At 50.4% G+C, this 17,260-nt stretch overlaps 1 protein-coding gene across 2 annotated transcripts in view; it reads left to right on the top strand.

Annotated features, from left to right (window-relative positions):
• Nucleotides 1–17,260, top strand: part of PRKCB (protein kinase C beta) — a 244,098-nt gene that overhangs the window by 127,668 nt on the left and 99,170 nt on the right. For both annotated transcript variants that reach the window (XM_037910079.2, XM_037910078.2), the window contains exons 4-5: nucleotides 6,045–6,156; nucleotides 8,214–8,342. In XM_037910079.2, coding sequence (XP_037766007.1) covers nucleotides 6,045–6,156; nucleotides 8,214–8,342 — 241 coding nt within the window. The remainder of the gene's footprint in view (nucleotides 1–6,044; nucleotides 6,157–8,213; nucleotides 8,343–17,260) is intronic.

The following is a 17,260-nucleotide window of genomic DNA, read 5'->3' as shown; positions in this document are numbered from 1 at the left end:
CAGGGCGGCAGCCCAACAAAGCACTCGCCAGTGGGCTTCTCTGGGGAAGTGGGTAACAAACTCTGTCTTCGTCTGTGCTGGGTGCCGCAGTGCCAGCACAAGGGGGCCCCATGCCAAGTAGGGGCCTTTGGAGGCTACCGTAGTACAAAGGAGGTGGCATCCCTTCTGCCTGTCCCCTGCCTAGATACTGTTGCCATCCAGCTCTGAGCTCTCGCCAGGGATTCTGGTCACCGCAGGCGGCTGCTGTTCCTGTGGGAAAGACGGGGATTGGGAAAACACTGCCTATTTCAGGTTTCAAAAGGAGAGTGGTGTGAGTGCTGGGGGAGGAGGGGACCGACTCTATTAAACGTCATTGTGCTGTCCTCTGCCCCTGGGTCTTAGGAGCTGTGTCCTAGGCTACCCCTGCTTAGGGCTTTTGTCTGTGTCTGTGAGTCTCTGTGGATGAGGTGTGCCGTGCGTACCCTTTGCGTTCTGCGGGCTGGCCTAGAAGAGGCCTCCTTTCCTCGGGGAGGCTCACAGTAGTTTTTAATCTTCTCAAGTGTCTTGTCTTTTCTGACACAGAGTCACAGGAGCCAGTCTAATCCCAGCACAACCCTGTAAAGCAACCCTGTAAATCAACTTAGCAATGCCTCTCTCCTGCAGCTATACCATAGCAAGGGCTGAATGCTTGATGGCAAGCTCATCAGAATAAGGAGGGAATAGCCCAAATCCCGGGTGTTAGCCATGAGGGGCATGTGTGCATTATGGAGAGGGGGGGTGGGGGGGTGGGGGGTGATATCTCTTTGCATGTGAGTATTCCCTTGAGTAGCAATTGTACTTTGCTGCTCTGACTCTTCCAATGCAGCGTGCACAGCGAGTTTCCTTCTGCTCCTCGGATTGTACTCTTCCAGCAAGCCCCACAGAAATAACCTCTGCAAGACTCCTGCTCTCCCTGCAGTTTGTTCTGGCAGAACAATCTGTGTCTGAGCTGCTTTCTGTACTGAACACGGACAATGAAGAGCAGAGTCCATGGCTCCTTAGACACTGAGTGCCCCCACACCGCCGGCGCTCAGTAAATGATAGATTTCACGTTCTTTGGTTGGAGAACTTGATCCTGTTCCATCGCTGAGATTGACATCCGGATTCTCAGGCGCTGCTGACCCATCAGCCTGATATAGACGGCTTTCTGAATCAGCCTCTGCACGGTGGAAACACGGATACATTGGAATTGGAATGAACCAGAAATAAAGAGATCCTTCTTGTGCAGGCTAAAGCTGATTAGAGTGATTATTTTGAGCTTCCACACAAATAGAGTTGAGATTAGAAAAATCAAATACGGGTCACTTTTAAGGACTTCCATGTAGGGGAAAGTTGTATCAGACTAAATCCATAAGCTTCCTTACACAGTAAATGGATTTTTCAGGGTGTTCTTTTTTTCTTCTCACCATTTTTGTGAGAAATGGCTTGTTTACCAATTCACATTCATAAACTTTATCTCCAGAAGGGAACATCTAGTCTGACCTGTACAATGCAGACCATATAATTTCACCTAGTTGCTCTTGGATTGAGCCCAGTTACTTGAACTAGACTAAAGCACATCTTCCTGAGAGGCAGCCTTTGATTCTTCATGGCCCAATTCCTCCTCTTCTTTCGTCCAGCAGCGCCGCCACCATGAATTGTGAATTGGGGGCGTGTGGCATTTTCCTATTGACTAAATCATGCTGTAGGGGCAGGCTGGCTGCTACACAGCAGCACCAGGAGTGACTCGGTGGCCCGCAGGGAGCGAGAGAGACTTTAAAACACAAACAGCAAAGGAGCTGTCAACTAGATAGTTTTTGTTTAACTTTCCAGTCACTAAGTTTTCACAAGTCTCAAAGTTTCTCCTTTCCCTCTTTTGTGCTAAAATCAGAGTTTGACTTTTTCTCTGAAATCCCTGTGATGTCTCATTGCCTCTCCTGGGAGCGCAGGAGCTTTACAGAAGTACAGTATTACTTAATGAACTAGCTTTCTTGGTGCATGGGGGTTTCCAGGAGACAGGTTAATTGTTGTTAACCCTCATCCTCCCAGGCTTCCTATTATCCAAATGACAAGCCCAGCTATTAAAAGGAAGTGTCTTTTGTTATAAATCTAAAATAGTTTTTCTTAGGGTAATGTATGAGACCTCTTCAGTTTTCAAATGCAATTAAATTTGCTGAAGCATGCATCCAATATCTTGCACTTAAGCAGGCTGAATTAAATGCAGTTCAGTTATTGCCCATCTCTCAAATATCATTTGAGTTATCTGGGGTATCGTGAAAGGAAACTTCTGGGTTTCAAAGTGTTTAGTGCAACTGAAAGCTTAAATGCAATAAAGCTGAGAAAATTAATTTAAGGAGCATGTACTGTGTTGACAGCCATGCTTAGCTGAGGCAGGTAGGTGATTCTCAACTCCATGCTTTATCTTATGTTTATTTTAAGTTACAATTTACAGAAAAGGGGTGACCCCTCGTTTTAGGGTACCTTGCGCATCCATTAGAAATAGGGTCAGCTCAAAAGACTGAGCCAAGAGCAACTCACTCCCAAGCCCGCAAACAATTAACCAATAATTAAATCAGCCCTGTCTTTCCAGGAATGCCAGTCCTTGCTGAGGCCCAGCCCCAAGTCCAGGAACCAGGTCTGGGAACATGCCCCTAAAGGTTAATAGCATTTGGGTTGTTTCAGATCAGAGTGGGGTGTCGCGTCCAACCTGGAGGACCCCTCCTGGAGAACCCTGCTGAGATCTCCTCCTTATATACCCAGGAGACTCCAAATTCAGCTCTTCTGCTGATCCCCCGCTGTTGATCATTGCGGGTGGCTGCCCAGTATCCGCCAGGCTCAGGGAGAGGCTCCAATACCAGATGCAGACAGCACTGAGGTGGGCAGAGGGTGTGTAATCGTGTTGCTGGCGGCTGCTTAGCATGTCCCAGACCCTGAGTCTCCCAGCCAGTCCCAGGTACCAGCAGAAGGCTCAGGGGACTTGCACTGTCCCTGCCACATGCTGCTGGTGCTCCCGGCCTGGCCCTCTTCTCCCAGCAGCAGCCCGGCTGCCATGTGTCCAGGCCCTGCTTAGGCCTGGCATTGGATGGGCTCCCCCTGCCCGGGAATCTCACCAACATGATCTCGAGCCTCCCTAGGGGTACTGGGGCCTCAGATTCCTTCTGTGAGCTCATTTGGGGTCAAGGGCGGCCAGGACGAGCAGCCCAATCTCGTAGCGAATGTTTTCCTTCTCAGCTCCAAGCTAAGCCAGTAAGAGGTGCTTGCTGGGAGTTGCTTGTAAAGTCTTAAGCAGTGTGGGTGCGACTGGGGGAGAACGCCACAGACCGCTAAAAGCAAACAGGAGCAGCTGGTTTTCTCAAAGGTGAAACCCGTGGTGTCACTAGCTCCGCGGCCCGTGCATGCTTCAGTTTCTGATCGGAGCGGGGGGGTTTTGGGGAACATGCAGCAATGTCAGGAAGACCACTGATGACATTTTGACTGAGGTTTGCCAGTTGTAAACCCCGTGTCGTCCCCGTCCCCCCCGGTCTTCCCTGGAGGGAAGCAGAGAAATGCTTCCAAGCAAACTCAACAGATTGGACAGGCGAGGAGCACTGGTTGTGAATTGCATCTCAGTGTGATGCAGCGAAGCATCCAGCTCTGGAAACAACGCTCCAGGAAAGAGTGATGCAACCCCCTGTTAAAGCCTATGGAAAGGGCGATGCAGGTGATGGCGAATTCTCTTTACACTGTAAAACGCTACAGGCTCCCAGCTGATGCTATTCAATGTAACAGGCAGAGAAAAGAAACAGAAGGAGAATGGGGTGTTCTAGGGTATGGATCTGTCTTTGTCCTGCCCAACCCCAAAGTTGCCTGCAGTTGAGTTGATGCAGGAGAAGGGGCTGGGCTCCTCTCTGGGATTCCCTGCAAAGTTCCCAGTGGTGGGAAAATTACACCCCTTCTGAGTGGCTACATCCTCCCTTTGCCTACACAGTGGAGTCTAGGAGGCAGGTGCAGTTCTTAGCAAGAGTTGTCATCGGATCTAATTTGCATTTCTGAGCATTTTAACTCCGTGGGGGACCCTGAGCTTTAGCTATCAAAACGGCGGGTGAGGCTCTTGCTCTCACCATAATAAAATTAAAGCCAGAGTTTATAAATGGCTATTGAGTGACACTTCTCCAGGATGGATTGCAGCTAAATAAAACTTACAAAGTAGGCTGGTTAATCAGGCTTCAATTACACAGGAGGATGCGGCAGAAAAAAAATCCTTCGTGCTGCCAGCACTTGCTTTTTGTTTTCCATTTACCATTGTTCTATTTTTGTTCTTGTCAAGCTCTGTAATCATACAGGTTCCATACAGCAGTACCGCTGGTAGGGAAAGGGGTAATGGATACGGTGGAAAAACAAGGCACAACCATGATTGTACCCCGTTCCTCACCCAAACGGGGGCACAGGCTGGCAACGGGCAATATTATGTGTAATGACTCAAGCTGGTTGGAAAAATTCCAGCAAAACATATTTTGTTGTTTGGATTTTCTGACTTTTGTTGAAATTGAAACATTTTGCAGGGATGGTTCTATTTTGGTGAAGCTGCAGTGAACCCAGGCAGGGCCATGACAAAACCCTGCCTGGTTTCCTCTCGCTCACCCACTTGTCTCCTTGGCAGTTCAAATGCAGGACGGCCCTGGAGCAGGATACCCCAGCCATCCTGGGTTTAGGGAACCTACCAGGCGGACTGCCCCGGAGCCCGGGTTCTATTCCCCAGTTGGTGAGGGATAGCTCAGTGGTTTGAGCATTGGCCTGCTAAACCCAGAGTTGTGAGTTCAATCCTTGAGGGGGCCATTTAGGGATATGGGGCAAAAATTGGGGATTGGTCCTGCTTTGAGCAGGGGGGTTGGACTAGATGACCTCCTGAGGTCCCTTCCAACCCGGATACTCTATGATTCAAAGGTTTTGGTTTTGATTCCAAATTGGAACAAAACTAAACTTTGAAATGTCAGACTCCTCAGCAAAATGGAGCGATGAGCGCTACTTGTGATTTACGATGGACACGGCTGTGTCTTCCGATTGGGCTGCTGTCCTTCATAAGCATATGGCTCTCCAGCACCATCAGAACCGCCTGCAGCAGCATCCCAGCCGCTTTCGGTAATCGCAGTATCTTCGGTTCACAGAGCGCATGGGGCTTAAAGTCAGAAAGGACCATTAGATCTTTGTCTGCCCTGCTGTATGATACAAGCCAGAGAACGTCCCCACCTAACCCCTGTACTGCGTGCAATACCTTGTGTTTGGCCAACGCGTAATTTCCAGGAAGGCAAGCAGCCTGGATCTGAAGCTGGCAAGAGATGGAGAATCTACCACTTCCTTTGGCAGTTTGTTTGCAGGGTTAATCGCCCTCCCTGCAACAACGTGTGCCTTATTTCTAGCTGGCATTTGTCTAGTTTCAGCTTTCAGCTTTTGGTTCGAGTTCTGCCCATCTCTGCTAGACTGAAGATCTCTTCTAGCACTGGAATTGCTGCCCAGAGTAAATGGGAGTCTTAGTTTGGGTGATGGGCTGTTGGGGAAAGCGGATAGTTGGCTTAAAACCCTCAAAGCGCGAGAAAGAAGAGGGTTAGTTTCTTCTTCGAAGTTACGAGATTCCCTAAGAGTAGACCGGCTGCTGGCTGGCTTCAGTGCATATGGATGTTTGTTGGGTGGCTGAACGTGGATGGAGACCTTGGACATCTTTTGCCACCTTGCTGCTAACAGCTCACTAGGCCTGGCGAGTGCGGCGTAAGAACCGGTATCCAGTAGAATGGGCTTTGTGTGGGTGTGCTGCCCAAGGGTGAATTTCACCCTCCGGGCTTCCAGGTTCAGACCTAACACATCAAATAAGTTAATTTGCTTTTAATGAAATGTGACTGGATCTTTAGGGACCTAATCCAGCTCCCGCTGGAATCAGTGGGAGTTGGATGTTTCTTTGAAGCCCTGTCTCTGCAAAGCCAGGTGGCATGTGAAATGCCAAGGGTGGGGGCTACATGCTGATATTTGATATAAGTCCATGATCTATCTTGGTCTCTCTCTTCTTTCCCTTTTAGGATCCAAGGAGCAAGCACAAATTTAAAATCCACACGTACTCCAGTCCCACCTTCTGTGACCACTGTGGCTCATTACTCTATGGACTCATTCACCAAGGGATGAAATGTGACAGTAAGTGAAGCTCTTTGTCACGGCCATGGCTGACATAAAGGGGCAGTGCAAATCTCTGGTGGTCTGGGGCACATGCCAGGGATGAACTCCTGACTACATTGAAGTCTAAGGGCAAAATTTCCATCGACTTGGGATTTCGCTTCATGTCTCAACCTGTCTCAATGCTCCAAGCAGGATTACAGTGTATTCGGGTGAAATGCACGTTGTAGTAGACACGAGTTACTATTTGTGTGCTGCGATGCTTGCTGGGGAGGGGGCAGCCCCTGCCTCCAAGAGCTCGGGTGAGGGCTAGGTGGACGCACAGAGGGCATAGCAGAAAGGGGACTACAAATTGGGAACTTGCTTACACACATCAGTCAGGTTCCCTGTCGGTAAAATTGCACCTTCTCCTTTCCCCACCTGACTTTTCAGAAGTCTTAAAATGGGAAGGAACCTCGGATGTGTGCAGGGGAGGGAGCTTTTCCCAGGTCCCGGTCAGAGAGCAGAGACCCGGGATGTGCAGGCCACCAGCACGACTGAAACGCCCGCCCTGCCCCGTACGATCATGCTCACGGTGTGTCACCCAGGTACCACCCGGTGGTCACGCCTCACTGCTGGGATGGAAGGGGGGTCAGAATGGCCTGGGGCTCTGGAAGGGGAAGAGCAGCGGAGGTCCCTGGTTGGGACCAGAAAAGATACATGGCCTAAGTCTCTCTTGGCTAGTCCAGCCTTATTGGCCCGTCCTTTTTAAAAGGAGATGAGAGATTTTTCCAGCATTTTTTTTTTTCTTCCTCATTCCCTTTCCCCAACCCCTAGGGAGGCTGGTGTACCGTCCCCAAAGTGAGGGTTACTTCCGGAGCTGGGCGGCTCAGGGACTTTGTCATGGGCTACAGGGCCATTCAACTCTAGCTCACGGGTTCAAATCCAGCTCAGTCTGGCAGTTAAAAGAGGCCCAAACCATTTAATGGTGGTTCAGCCTCCGTCATGAAACAAGCTGTGAGGCTGTACGATTCCTGCGGGGGGGCGACGGGGGTTTCTGTCCCATTGGGTGCTAATCAGCCCCCTTGTCTGCCTCAACAGAGGTTGAACATTGAGTGAGCCAAAGAGACTGAGCTCCCTCCTGACTCTTAGCCCTGCAGTGGAGGGCTCACGTCTATCGTCCATAGGCAAGGGACAGTGTGAAGAGTTGTGGGGACATGTGCTTTACATGGGTGCAGGGGGAGCCAGAGGGAAAACCTGTGATAATTTCAAACCACATACTCAGAGACTGACTTCTTTATATGCTGGCTTTTAGCGCCACCCTGTGGCTGTCCCATGGTGGCGACAAAATGCCCTATGTTTTATGCAATTTCAACAGCCCCTTCTAGAAAGCATTTTCTCTGCGCTCATGCAGGTGTTGAGGTACAATAGCTAGTGGAATTCATCAGGGAGCGATGACAGATCTTTTCATCGCTCAGATGCTAACTAAGTGAATGGCGTTTCTGTTTCAATGGGGATATGCAGTAACCAATAGAACTGGTGATGAATCCCCAGCATCTGCTGAAGTGGGAAACCTGTCCGGCCGCCAGGGGGCTGAACGTGCCAATATTATGTAGTGCCGGTTTCCCCATCGAGACAGAAACTTGCTGCTTGGGGTCTGCTAATCAATTATCACTTCACGCACTCTCTCCCTGCCTGTTGACCACTGACAAATTCAACCTAATGCGTAGCATTGCACCATGGGCATTGTGGGAGAAGTCATCCCATCAGTGGATAAAAGTCCCAGTATGGTGGTTAAAACTGGCACAAAAAGCACTGCAATGTTTCTGGCCTTGATCTTGCCATGAGAGGCATGCTGGTGGCTTCTCTGCGCACGTGTGGAGCCCTGCTGAAGCGACCCAGCGGGACTCCACAGATCTCCAAAGATCCATAGGCAGAACCAGGGCCTGCATTAGTATTTGTACCGGATTCCCCCACAATCATGCCCATCTCACGCCCTGCTTGGTTCAGAACTTCCAGGCGAGCTAGGAGCCGACCGCGGGGAAGGTAATCTTGTGATCTCCCTGCTGTGCAGTAAGTGTTTGTTTCCTTCTGTGCAGCCTGTATGATGAATGTCCACAAACGCTGTGTGATGAACGTCCCGAGTCTATGTGGAACGGACCACACTGAGCGCAGGGGCCGGATATACATCAAGGCGGATATAGCAAAAGATGTTCTCACCGTTGTAGGTAGGTTCATGGCTCTGCTGTACAGATGCAGACTCCTCCAGTCCCTCGCTATTGTAACTTGCTGCTCTGGAAACCTGGCATAAATATCTGGTGCGTGCGAATGCTTTTTACGGCCGGAGCATGCTGGAGCTGCTCACGTCTGTGGTAGTGCTCGTTAGTGGTGAGTTTGGGAGAAATGCCCTCTCAATGCTTTGGCTAGAATGCTGCCTCTTCTTCCTGAGCCAACCTGTTTAATAAACTGACAACTCCAAGCCTCCCCAGCTCATCTGCTGGGTCCTGCTTTTATCTCTCAGACTTAGACTGCAGGCTCTTTGGGGCAGGGATCTGTATGTTTGTACAGCACCAAACACAATGGGGCGCAGGCCTCTAAGCACTATCACAAAGCAAATAACAGTCTTCTGGTGCACTTGCTACTTCCCAGGGCCAACGGTAGCATGCCAAACCAACCCGTTAATGCAGGTGGGTGCTGGATCCTCCAAGCCGTGCAGGTTCATTGCGGGCTGGCTCCGCAATCACTAGACGGGGCGTATATGATCAACTAATACATAGGGAAAACTCAGGGAGGGTGGCATCTCCAGGAAGAAAACATGAAACACTAGAGCCCCCTTGTGGTGTCTCGCACACAGGACATGTGCAAATGCAGAAGGTATGAGAGAAAGGAAAGGCATTTGGGCTCTAGAGAGGGTTATTTTCTGCCTCCAATAAATATGCTGGCTGAGACTCCATTTCCGCTAGCAGATCCCAGCCAAGCGTTTGTAAGGGATCTTGATTCCTCTGTGTATGTTAACTGCAGGAGAGACCAACTGCTTTAGATCCGGCCAGTGAGGAACACCTTGTCCAGCCAACAGCTGGGACCACGTTTGAGGCAGAGAGAGGAGGGGTCTGGAAGGTCTGGGGGGGACAAAAGCTGACTCTGAGAACAGGGCGGGTGTTTCTCTTGAAGACTGAATGTGACGCCTGGCCCCGCTGAAAGGAAGGAGGGCTTGGCCTGGTGCTAATGTCACTGCTCATGTGGCTGTTCCCAGGCTAGCTAGTCTCAGTGGCTGGGGACTATTATAAAGAAGCCTGCCCAGTTCTGTAACTGGGGCCTGTGCAGAGGGCAGGAAGCCTATAAAACTGTATTAAAGGGACAGGCCACAGCTGCTGGATCTCTCGTACAACCTTCCCCCCACCCCCAACCTCAAAGGCCAGTCTGGCCTTCGAACTATTCCATTAATATCAGACTCTCATCTTTCCGTAGCAAGGGCTGAATCCCGCTCTCTAGGCTCTCCCAACTTTCGGTGGCTCCTTTGGCAGAAATCTAGTTGACAGCTCCCTGCAGTGCAGATCTGACTTCTGGGAGGAGATTCTGAGTTTGTGCTGCTCAGACGCTCCTTGGTCAGCATTCAGGCTGGAGCACCCCACCTCTGGAGGCTGGATTTGAAATGGATAGGTCTGGCTCCAAGGGCTCTTGTTCCGGGCTCCTCAGTTTCCTGTTTTGGGGCTTTCAGGCTGAAATGGCCACAGGCTGGCTCCAGCTAACGTAGTCTGAGTCTGAGTCGCGTTTGTGCTGGGAGACCGGGATGACACGTGTCTGAAAAGACAAACGCTCTGCAGCAGTATTCCAAAGGGGAGATAATCTTCCTCTTTCCTGCTGCGGCCATGTTCTCCTCTCCTTTCACCATCCTTGCGTTCTCTTTTACCAGCGCCTGTCCCTCTGAGCGTGCAGAGAAGGGGAGTGTTGTTCTAAAACATCCAGGGAGCTCCCAGGTGTTTGAAAAAGCATCTTGAAAAAACTAAGCAATTAAAAAAATCCCTGTTGTTTTAGAGTGTATTGAGTGGGCACAGAGATGCAGGGATTCCCCCCCTCACACCCTCCAACCCCGGTGTCTGAGCTGCTACATGACTGGATAACTAGGTGGGAATTCCTAAGGGTGTGTGTGAATAATTCCTATGGAATACAAAAGGAAAGGGTGCAGAAAAGAGCCCCAGGAATGATTCAAGACTAGGAATACCTGCTTTAAAGTGAGAGACTTAAAAAGTTCAATCTATTTAGCTTGTCCAAGAGAAGGCTAAGAGGTGACTTGGTTACAGTCTACAAGTACCTCCAGGGGGAGAATATTTCTGGGAGCAGAGGCTCTTCAATCTACCAGACAAAGGCAGAACAAGATCCAATGGCTGGAAGTTGAAAGTGGAAAATTCAAACTAAAAATGGTGCCTTATTTTTAACCGTGACCGTGATTAACCCGTGGAAAAACTTGGCTAGGTCTGTGGTGGATTTTTTTGTCACTTGGAGTCTTTAAATCAGGGCTGGGTGCTTTCTAAAAGACCTACTCTAGTTACAGCTGCCCGAAGTTACAGCTTTGAATCCTGGGCTAAGGTTCTCCGGCCTATGTTATACAGCAGGTCTGATTAGATGGTCACATGAATAAATATTTTAATTTAAAATGTTCCATTGTTATTGAAGATGTTCAGGTTTTTGATGGAAAACCAAGGGGGGGGGGTGTTTTTCAATGAAACCATAAAATTTCAAGGAAAACTTTCAAAAAACCAAAATCTTTTTGTCACATCTCTTGCAGGAAAAAATTTCCCTTTCCCAAACAGCTGCTCAGATGCCCTGGGATGCGCCTCGTGTAAATTCCTAGATTTGACACTAGGATGGGGAGGGCTAGAACAGAGAGAAATCCTGGGTCCCACTCTCGGGAAAGCCTTTGACACCCCCCCCCCCCCACCACCAAAGTCTCTCTGAAACCCTGGCAGAACCACCACGAGGCTCTTTGAACCCTTTCGTATGGAGTTGAAGAGAGTCAGGTGCATTTGTTTCAAATGGGTGGAAAGAGCGTTTTATTTCCAGCCCTTTAGGGAGGTGTCGGTGGAACCTGTCATCTCTTGGCTCCTGGAGGAAGGCAAGGAAATGTGCTGTGTTCTCCAGCTCTTCCACATACTTAATGAGGGAGGGGAGGGGAGAGGATTTCTGCCTGCCCTGTAGGGGCTGTTAAGTGTCCTGACTTCCTGCCTTTGGTGCATGGTTTTTTTTTAACTCTTCGGGGTCTGCTTGAGTCTCTCCAACCCCAAGCAGTGACTGTGATCAGGGAGAGGGGACCTGGGCTGGCAGAGCGAGCTTTGTGTTGTGCAGAAGCTGGGGAGCGTGCGGCACTTTATTCTGCCATCACCTGCTCTGGCACAGTTCAGCAGAAGTTTTTGTTCCCCCCGCAGCTGATTGCTGTGAGGATAGGGTCATAGCTGCAGAGCGTGTGGATGAGACTGCCCTGCTCCCTAGTGGGAGAGGCCTGGCAAGAAAACAGGAGCTCTGGTCAAGGCACAGGCGACAGCTTGTTCCGGTTGTAGGTTGAGGTTGAGTGTTGACCCAGGAGTACAAGAGGCTCTTGATTACTGGTTGTAATTCTCGTGGGAGGAGGGGAGCTATTTAAGTAGAGCCTTTTGATCCACACAGATAATTTATGCAGCATTGCCCAGTACAGTGTGCTGACCTCTTTGAAAAGGGGTAAGGTGTTGCTTTTCCCTAAAGATCCTCACTTGAACCTGATGCAAACGGCTAACACAAAGGCCTTGGCTTAGCAGTGTCCTGCTTCTCTGGAGTGAGGGGCAAATGTATATTTCAAAAAGATCAAGGTCCACTATCGCAGAACCATATGGTTAGAAGGGACCATCTAGTCTAACCCCCTGCCAAGATGCAGGATTTGTTGGGTCTAAACCCTCCCAGACAGATGCCGTCCAGCCTCCTTTTGAAAACCGCCAGAGAAGGAGCTTCCACGACCTCCCAAGGCGTCTGCTCCATTGGCCGACTGTTCCTACAGTTAGGAAGCTTTTCCTGAGATTTAATCTAAATCCGTCTTGCTGTAGTTTGAACCCATCTCCTCTTGTCCTGCTCTCCTTCGTGGTAGATGTGACTGGTTGGGAGGGAGATCCAGTCTGCTGAGCGGCCAAGTCAGAAAGTGTTGTCAGGAAGGGGAGGTCTGTGCCATTAAACAGGTCTCCTGCAAAATCTGCCAGTTCTTCGAGCCCAAAAAGCTTCCTTGAAGACTCCTCGAGACCCTCGCTAACTGTTTGGCTCTGTTCCCCCATCCCCGGAGTGGAAGTATAACATTGTATAACGTTGTATAAGGGGACATGCTGGATACATTGTATATGAGAGGGCATGCCAAAACATGTTACAAAGTATCTGAGGGAGCACACGTAGGGACAGTTAGCTTTTGAATGGAGAAGCAATTAAGATAGAGCCAGCACGTCTAAGAAGCAGGCATCAGAATGGAAGGTGTGAAGGGCAATTAGTTAAGTTAACTGGAAGCTGTTATAGGAGATTGTTAAGGGTGGCAGGTAACTGAAGATACGTGACTGGTCTCAGGGATCTCGAAGGGTGGTGACTAAAATCTTTTTCTTCTTTTGTCTGTAACTTCTCTGTAACTTGTTCTCCAAAAAACTGTATAAATTAAGAGACACAAGCCCCACTCGGGGGCTCACTTCTAAATGTATTAGCAGAGCAGCTTTGCTAATAAAACAGAGTGGTCTGATAAATTGTGAGTCTGAATCAAACTTCGACACCGGGCTTCTGGGGCCTGATTTTTCAGATGTACTGAGCCCATGCATTGGGCTCCTCTGGAATTTCCCATTGGAATGATTTTTGACAGTAAATGCCCTGTTTTCACAGAACTGAAAATTTTCAGAGAAGCTGAATTTTTCCAAAAAACCTGGTGTGTCCAGCAGGAAGATGGAAATGCTGGCTGCCTGCCTGTGAAACTCTTGGTAATGGCTCTTCCAGGCAAGCAGGCAAGCGGAAACATTTCATTGTGGCTGTCCCCACACAGATTTCTTCTGGAAACCTTTGCCCATGAAAACGGTTGTGGTTTTGGCTTTTTCCTCTTCATTTGAGTGGAGATTTTTTTTCCCCTCGAAAACACGCTGTTTTTCACGGGAAGGGATTTCCATGTTCTGCTCTCATTGCGAGTGCTCTGTCAGTCTGAAACCCCAATCCTGAATGTGGCACGATTTGTATGCCGCATTGCCCAGATGCTAACCACCCTCTGGTGAGCATTTGCGTTTAAGACGTGCCTGGCTGTTTGTCTCCACACGCGGATCCGTAGCATGGGTAGTGCAGCATGTTCCCCTCTAGGTGGCAGCACAGTCCCATAAATGGCCTGTGGCCTCTGTCATCCCAGGCAGTGCTAGGAACAGGTTTCATCTGAGCCCTGGCGGGTGCAACCAAGAGGCTCTTGTCTCACTGGGCTGGGCATTCCTTAAGCTACCCCCAGGATGATGGACGTGCCCATGGTGCTGAGAGCACTGCGTGCCCGCAGGAAACAGGCAGCGCTGGCATTGCTGACTTCAGGGGGCCGTGCTGGGAGATTGAGACATGAGTCGGGGGCTGGGGGTTGGGCACGGCTGCCTTATGGCAGGGATAAGAGGTGAATAATGCTGCTGGTAAGCCACCATCCCCTTCCCCTCTTGCTGAAGTCCCTTCTTTGGCCAGGATTCTGCGGCGCTCCCTTTTCAGGCATTGCTTCCTGGTTGCATCCAAGGCCAGGCAGAGCAGCCACAAACCACTAGTGGGTTGTCGGAGCATCCCACTTCCCCCATCAATCCACGGACTGTGCGCACATCTCAGTCCCCTGCACCGTACCGCGGCCGTGACCCACTCCCACGTCCTCGCAGGGCAGGGGCAGCAGTGCTCGTGTGTGAGATGAAAGCCATCCTCTCCCGGCTGGACAGGGCTGTTTGTGACAGAACAGGGTTCCATGCTGTCATACCTGGAGAGCCCTCACAGGGGGCAGCATTGGTATTAGAACACACTTTCAGAATAACAATTGTTATTGCCAGCACCCAGACACCCCGGTGATGGGCAGGGCAGAAACGTGAGAGTACTCCAGTGCTAAGTCGGTTTCCCAGTCCGCAGAGCGTGTCAGTCGGTACCATGCTGGAAAGTGGCCATAACTTAGCATGGGATCTGGTTGACCCTCGCTGTGGCTGGGACCAGCCTGATGAGAACCCAAATCTCATAGACTTAATAAAATCAAACGCTTTTGGCAAAGGCTCAAAACTCTAAATACTTGGCAAAGCTTTACAACAATCCTTGCGTCTGTGTGTCCGTCCGTCCGTCCCCCGAAACTTCCCTGAATCCAGAAACTTGCTCTTGGCTCCTTCGCAGCATTGAAGAGGCAGAGAGGGGGCAGCATCCGATCCAGGGGCCAGTTGAGTCAAAGGCAGGCTTTCCATTGACTCCAGCAGGAGCTGGGTCAGGCCTTATAAACAATAATTCCCATGCAAGGCCCCTCTGAATTCATTAGCAATGTCTCCCCTTTCGTGGGTGACTCCTGTTTGCTGGTTCATGCAGGTTAATGATGCTGCCAACTTGCTGGAACATTTTTTAGATGATTTTCTTCCCTCTCTCTGTGATACCACTGTCCTTGGTGCTGCATCTCAAAATGCAGTGTGCTGGGGTTGGAGAAATGTCTTCTGTCTACTATAATAACGTGTGTGTAATAACCACGCCCGTGGATCCAACAAATGGTCAGGCTCCTTGTCTCATGAAGGATTAAATATTTTTAAGAAAACCTAAGTAGCTGCGTCTGTTAGGACAGCAGCAACCGAGGGAAGTGAAGATCAACCTGGGGGTCAGCACCCTGGGGCTGCGGTTGCTGTTGCAGTTGGCTTCTTAGCCTGTGTGGGTGGCAGCATCAACGTTCCTGGTTCTTTAAAGAGGGACATGAGTCTGTCTTTTTGAGAGCAGATGTTGCTGAGGCAAATAAGCAGTGGCTTTGGATCCTAACCTGTCTTAGTTTTGGAGCGGTCTCTCTTCTTTAAGGCAAGCAGAAATAGTTGTTCGGTCACGTGGTGTCTTCAGGAACACAAGAACAAGAGACCATTAATTGAAATTAAAAGGTGGCAAATTGAAAACCAAGAAAAGGAAAAGCTCATAATTAGACTGTGGAACTCAGTGCCACAGGAAGTTGTTCAGGCCCAAAACATACCAAGGTCCAAGAGAGATACAGGATGTGTATTTGTATAACAAGGCTCTCCAGAATGCTAATTAATGCGAGCAAAAACAATGGGAAATGATTAAACCTCCCACTTGTGAGTTTAAGTCTGTCTCTAGGTTTCATCCTCACCCGTAATAGTTAATGTGGAGGGCAGATATCCCATGTCTGCCTAATGTGAATCTTCTTGCACCTTTCTCTGAGGCCTCTGGTGCTGGCCGCTGTTGGAAGCAGGATACTGAGCGAGACGGACCGCAGCTCTGATCCGGGCTGGCAGTTCCTGTGCACTCTGCATGCTTTCTCTCTGTGGCCATGCACAGTAACGACGAAAGAAATCCTCGGCAAATGTGGACAGGGAGATGTCACCAGACTGGGGCACAGCGGGGCATCATGCCAGCTGGTGACTATTGGATTTGCCGTGTTCTCCAGCCTATAAAGCAAAACAGCTGGTCCCCTCAGCACCCACTGTGCCACCGCCCAGTAGCGGCTAGCTGTGTCCATGTGGCCGTTTCTCCTTGCTGTCCTGGTGGGTAAGCGGTTTGGAGCCCAGAAGAGGGGGAATCATTGTGCTGATAGTCCCAGCTCTACTCTTCCATTTACTCTGCTCCACCCTCCATCCTAGTGTGCCCCTGTGCTGCGCTGTCCCTCCTCCAGTGCTTCCCAAAACAGACTCCCTCTGTGAGGCCTTTCAGGGGGGACAGGCTGAAGCCTCTGGTGGCTCCCACTCCTGCTGACCCCGGGGCCATGTTACCATCTGTAGGAGGAGCTCTCGTTGGTCTGTAAACTCCCTGCTGGCTGATGGCACTTGCTATGGGCAGCCCCGCCGTGTCACTGACCTACCATACGCACCCTTCATTCTGGGTCAGCTCCCCGCCCCCTCTCTGAAAGGCAAAGAGCCCATGTAGCTAGTCAGTCCATTGCCAAGAGCATTGGTCACACACACACACACACAGTCCCCCCCTCCCCCCCGCCATCGTCTTTCCACTGCATGTTTTGAAGCCTGAAGCAGCTCCTGCCTAGGCTGCCTCCAGCCTCAGTTTCCCCCACTTGCCCAAGTCGCCATTTAGCTGAGAGAGCAAAGTTGGGACCCTCCCCACTCCGAGCCATGTCTGGCTCCATCCCCTTTGTTGGAATACACAACGCAGGTGGTGGTGGAGTCTGGTCTCACCATGCAGTTGGCCTTACGCTGATCCAAAGAAACCGGGTGTCTCAGTCCCTTCCCTGCCAGCCTTCATCTGGGAAGGCAACAAGGGCTGTTATGAAATGTGAGCGCTAAGCTCTCAGTTCTAGACTAACTTTAGTGTTTGCCGATGCTGCCGACACCTCCGGGGTCGGAGATACCTGTTTCCAGGATGCACTGACACTTGAGCGATGGTTAAAGATGTTTTCCTGTGTCTGCTGTAGAAACAGCTTCCAATTAGGCCTTGTTTTCTTCTCAGAGCAGCATTTACTGGAGCGGTGACCTTTTCAGAGTGTGCACTGCTTGGGTCAGTTCAAGTCTTCATCTTCAGTCGGATAAGGATGATGCATCTCTTGCTCATCACCAGGCTGCCCTGGGGACAGGAAAGGCCCCTGAGGAGTGACTGGCACTTTCTAATGTGCCATACTGGGTGATCTGTTGCCCAGTGGTGAGTCTGTGGTCAGTCGCTGTCCTCCCCGTGTCGGGATTTTGGGGCAGGCCCCCTCAAATCAAGTTCTTTTTGTTCTGAACTGCTCCGTGCGGACAGCCCAGAATCGCCCTGCCTGGTGACCCTGGTGCTGAGAGAGATCCTGGCGACGGGCACTGAATAGGAACCCAGAGAGTGAGAGGTAAAGGTGCTAGCCTGCATTCTTAGTGAATATGGCCTAGCTGAAGAGGGATATGAGGGTGGCTTGTGGGCAGCACATCCCGGCACGCACGCACTCAGCTGCCACTCGGTCATGAGAGCCCTGCAGTGCTAGCTGGAC

The sequence above is a fragment of the Chelonia mydas genome, chromosome 10 (genome assembly GCF_015237465.2).
Source record: "Chelonia mydas isolate rCheMyd1 chromosome 10, rCheMyd1.pri.v2, whole genome shotgun sequence".
NCBI classification, from domain to species: domain Eukaryota; kingdom Metazoa; phylum Chordata; order Testudines; family Cheloniidae; genus Chelonia; species Chelonia mydas.
The sequence above is the reverse complement of the archived record's forward strand: the minus strand, read 5'-3'. Positions and strand labels throughout refer to the sequence as shown.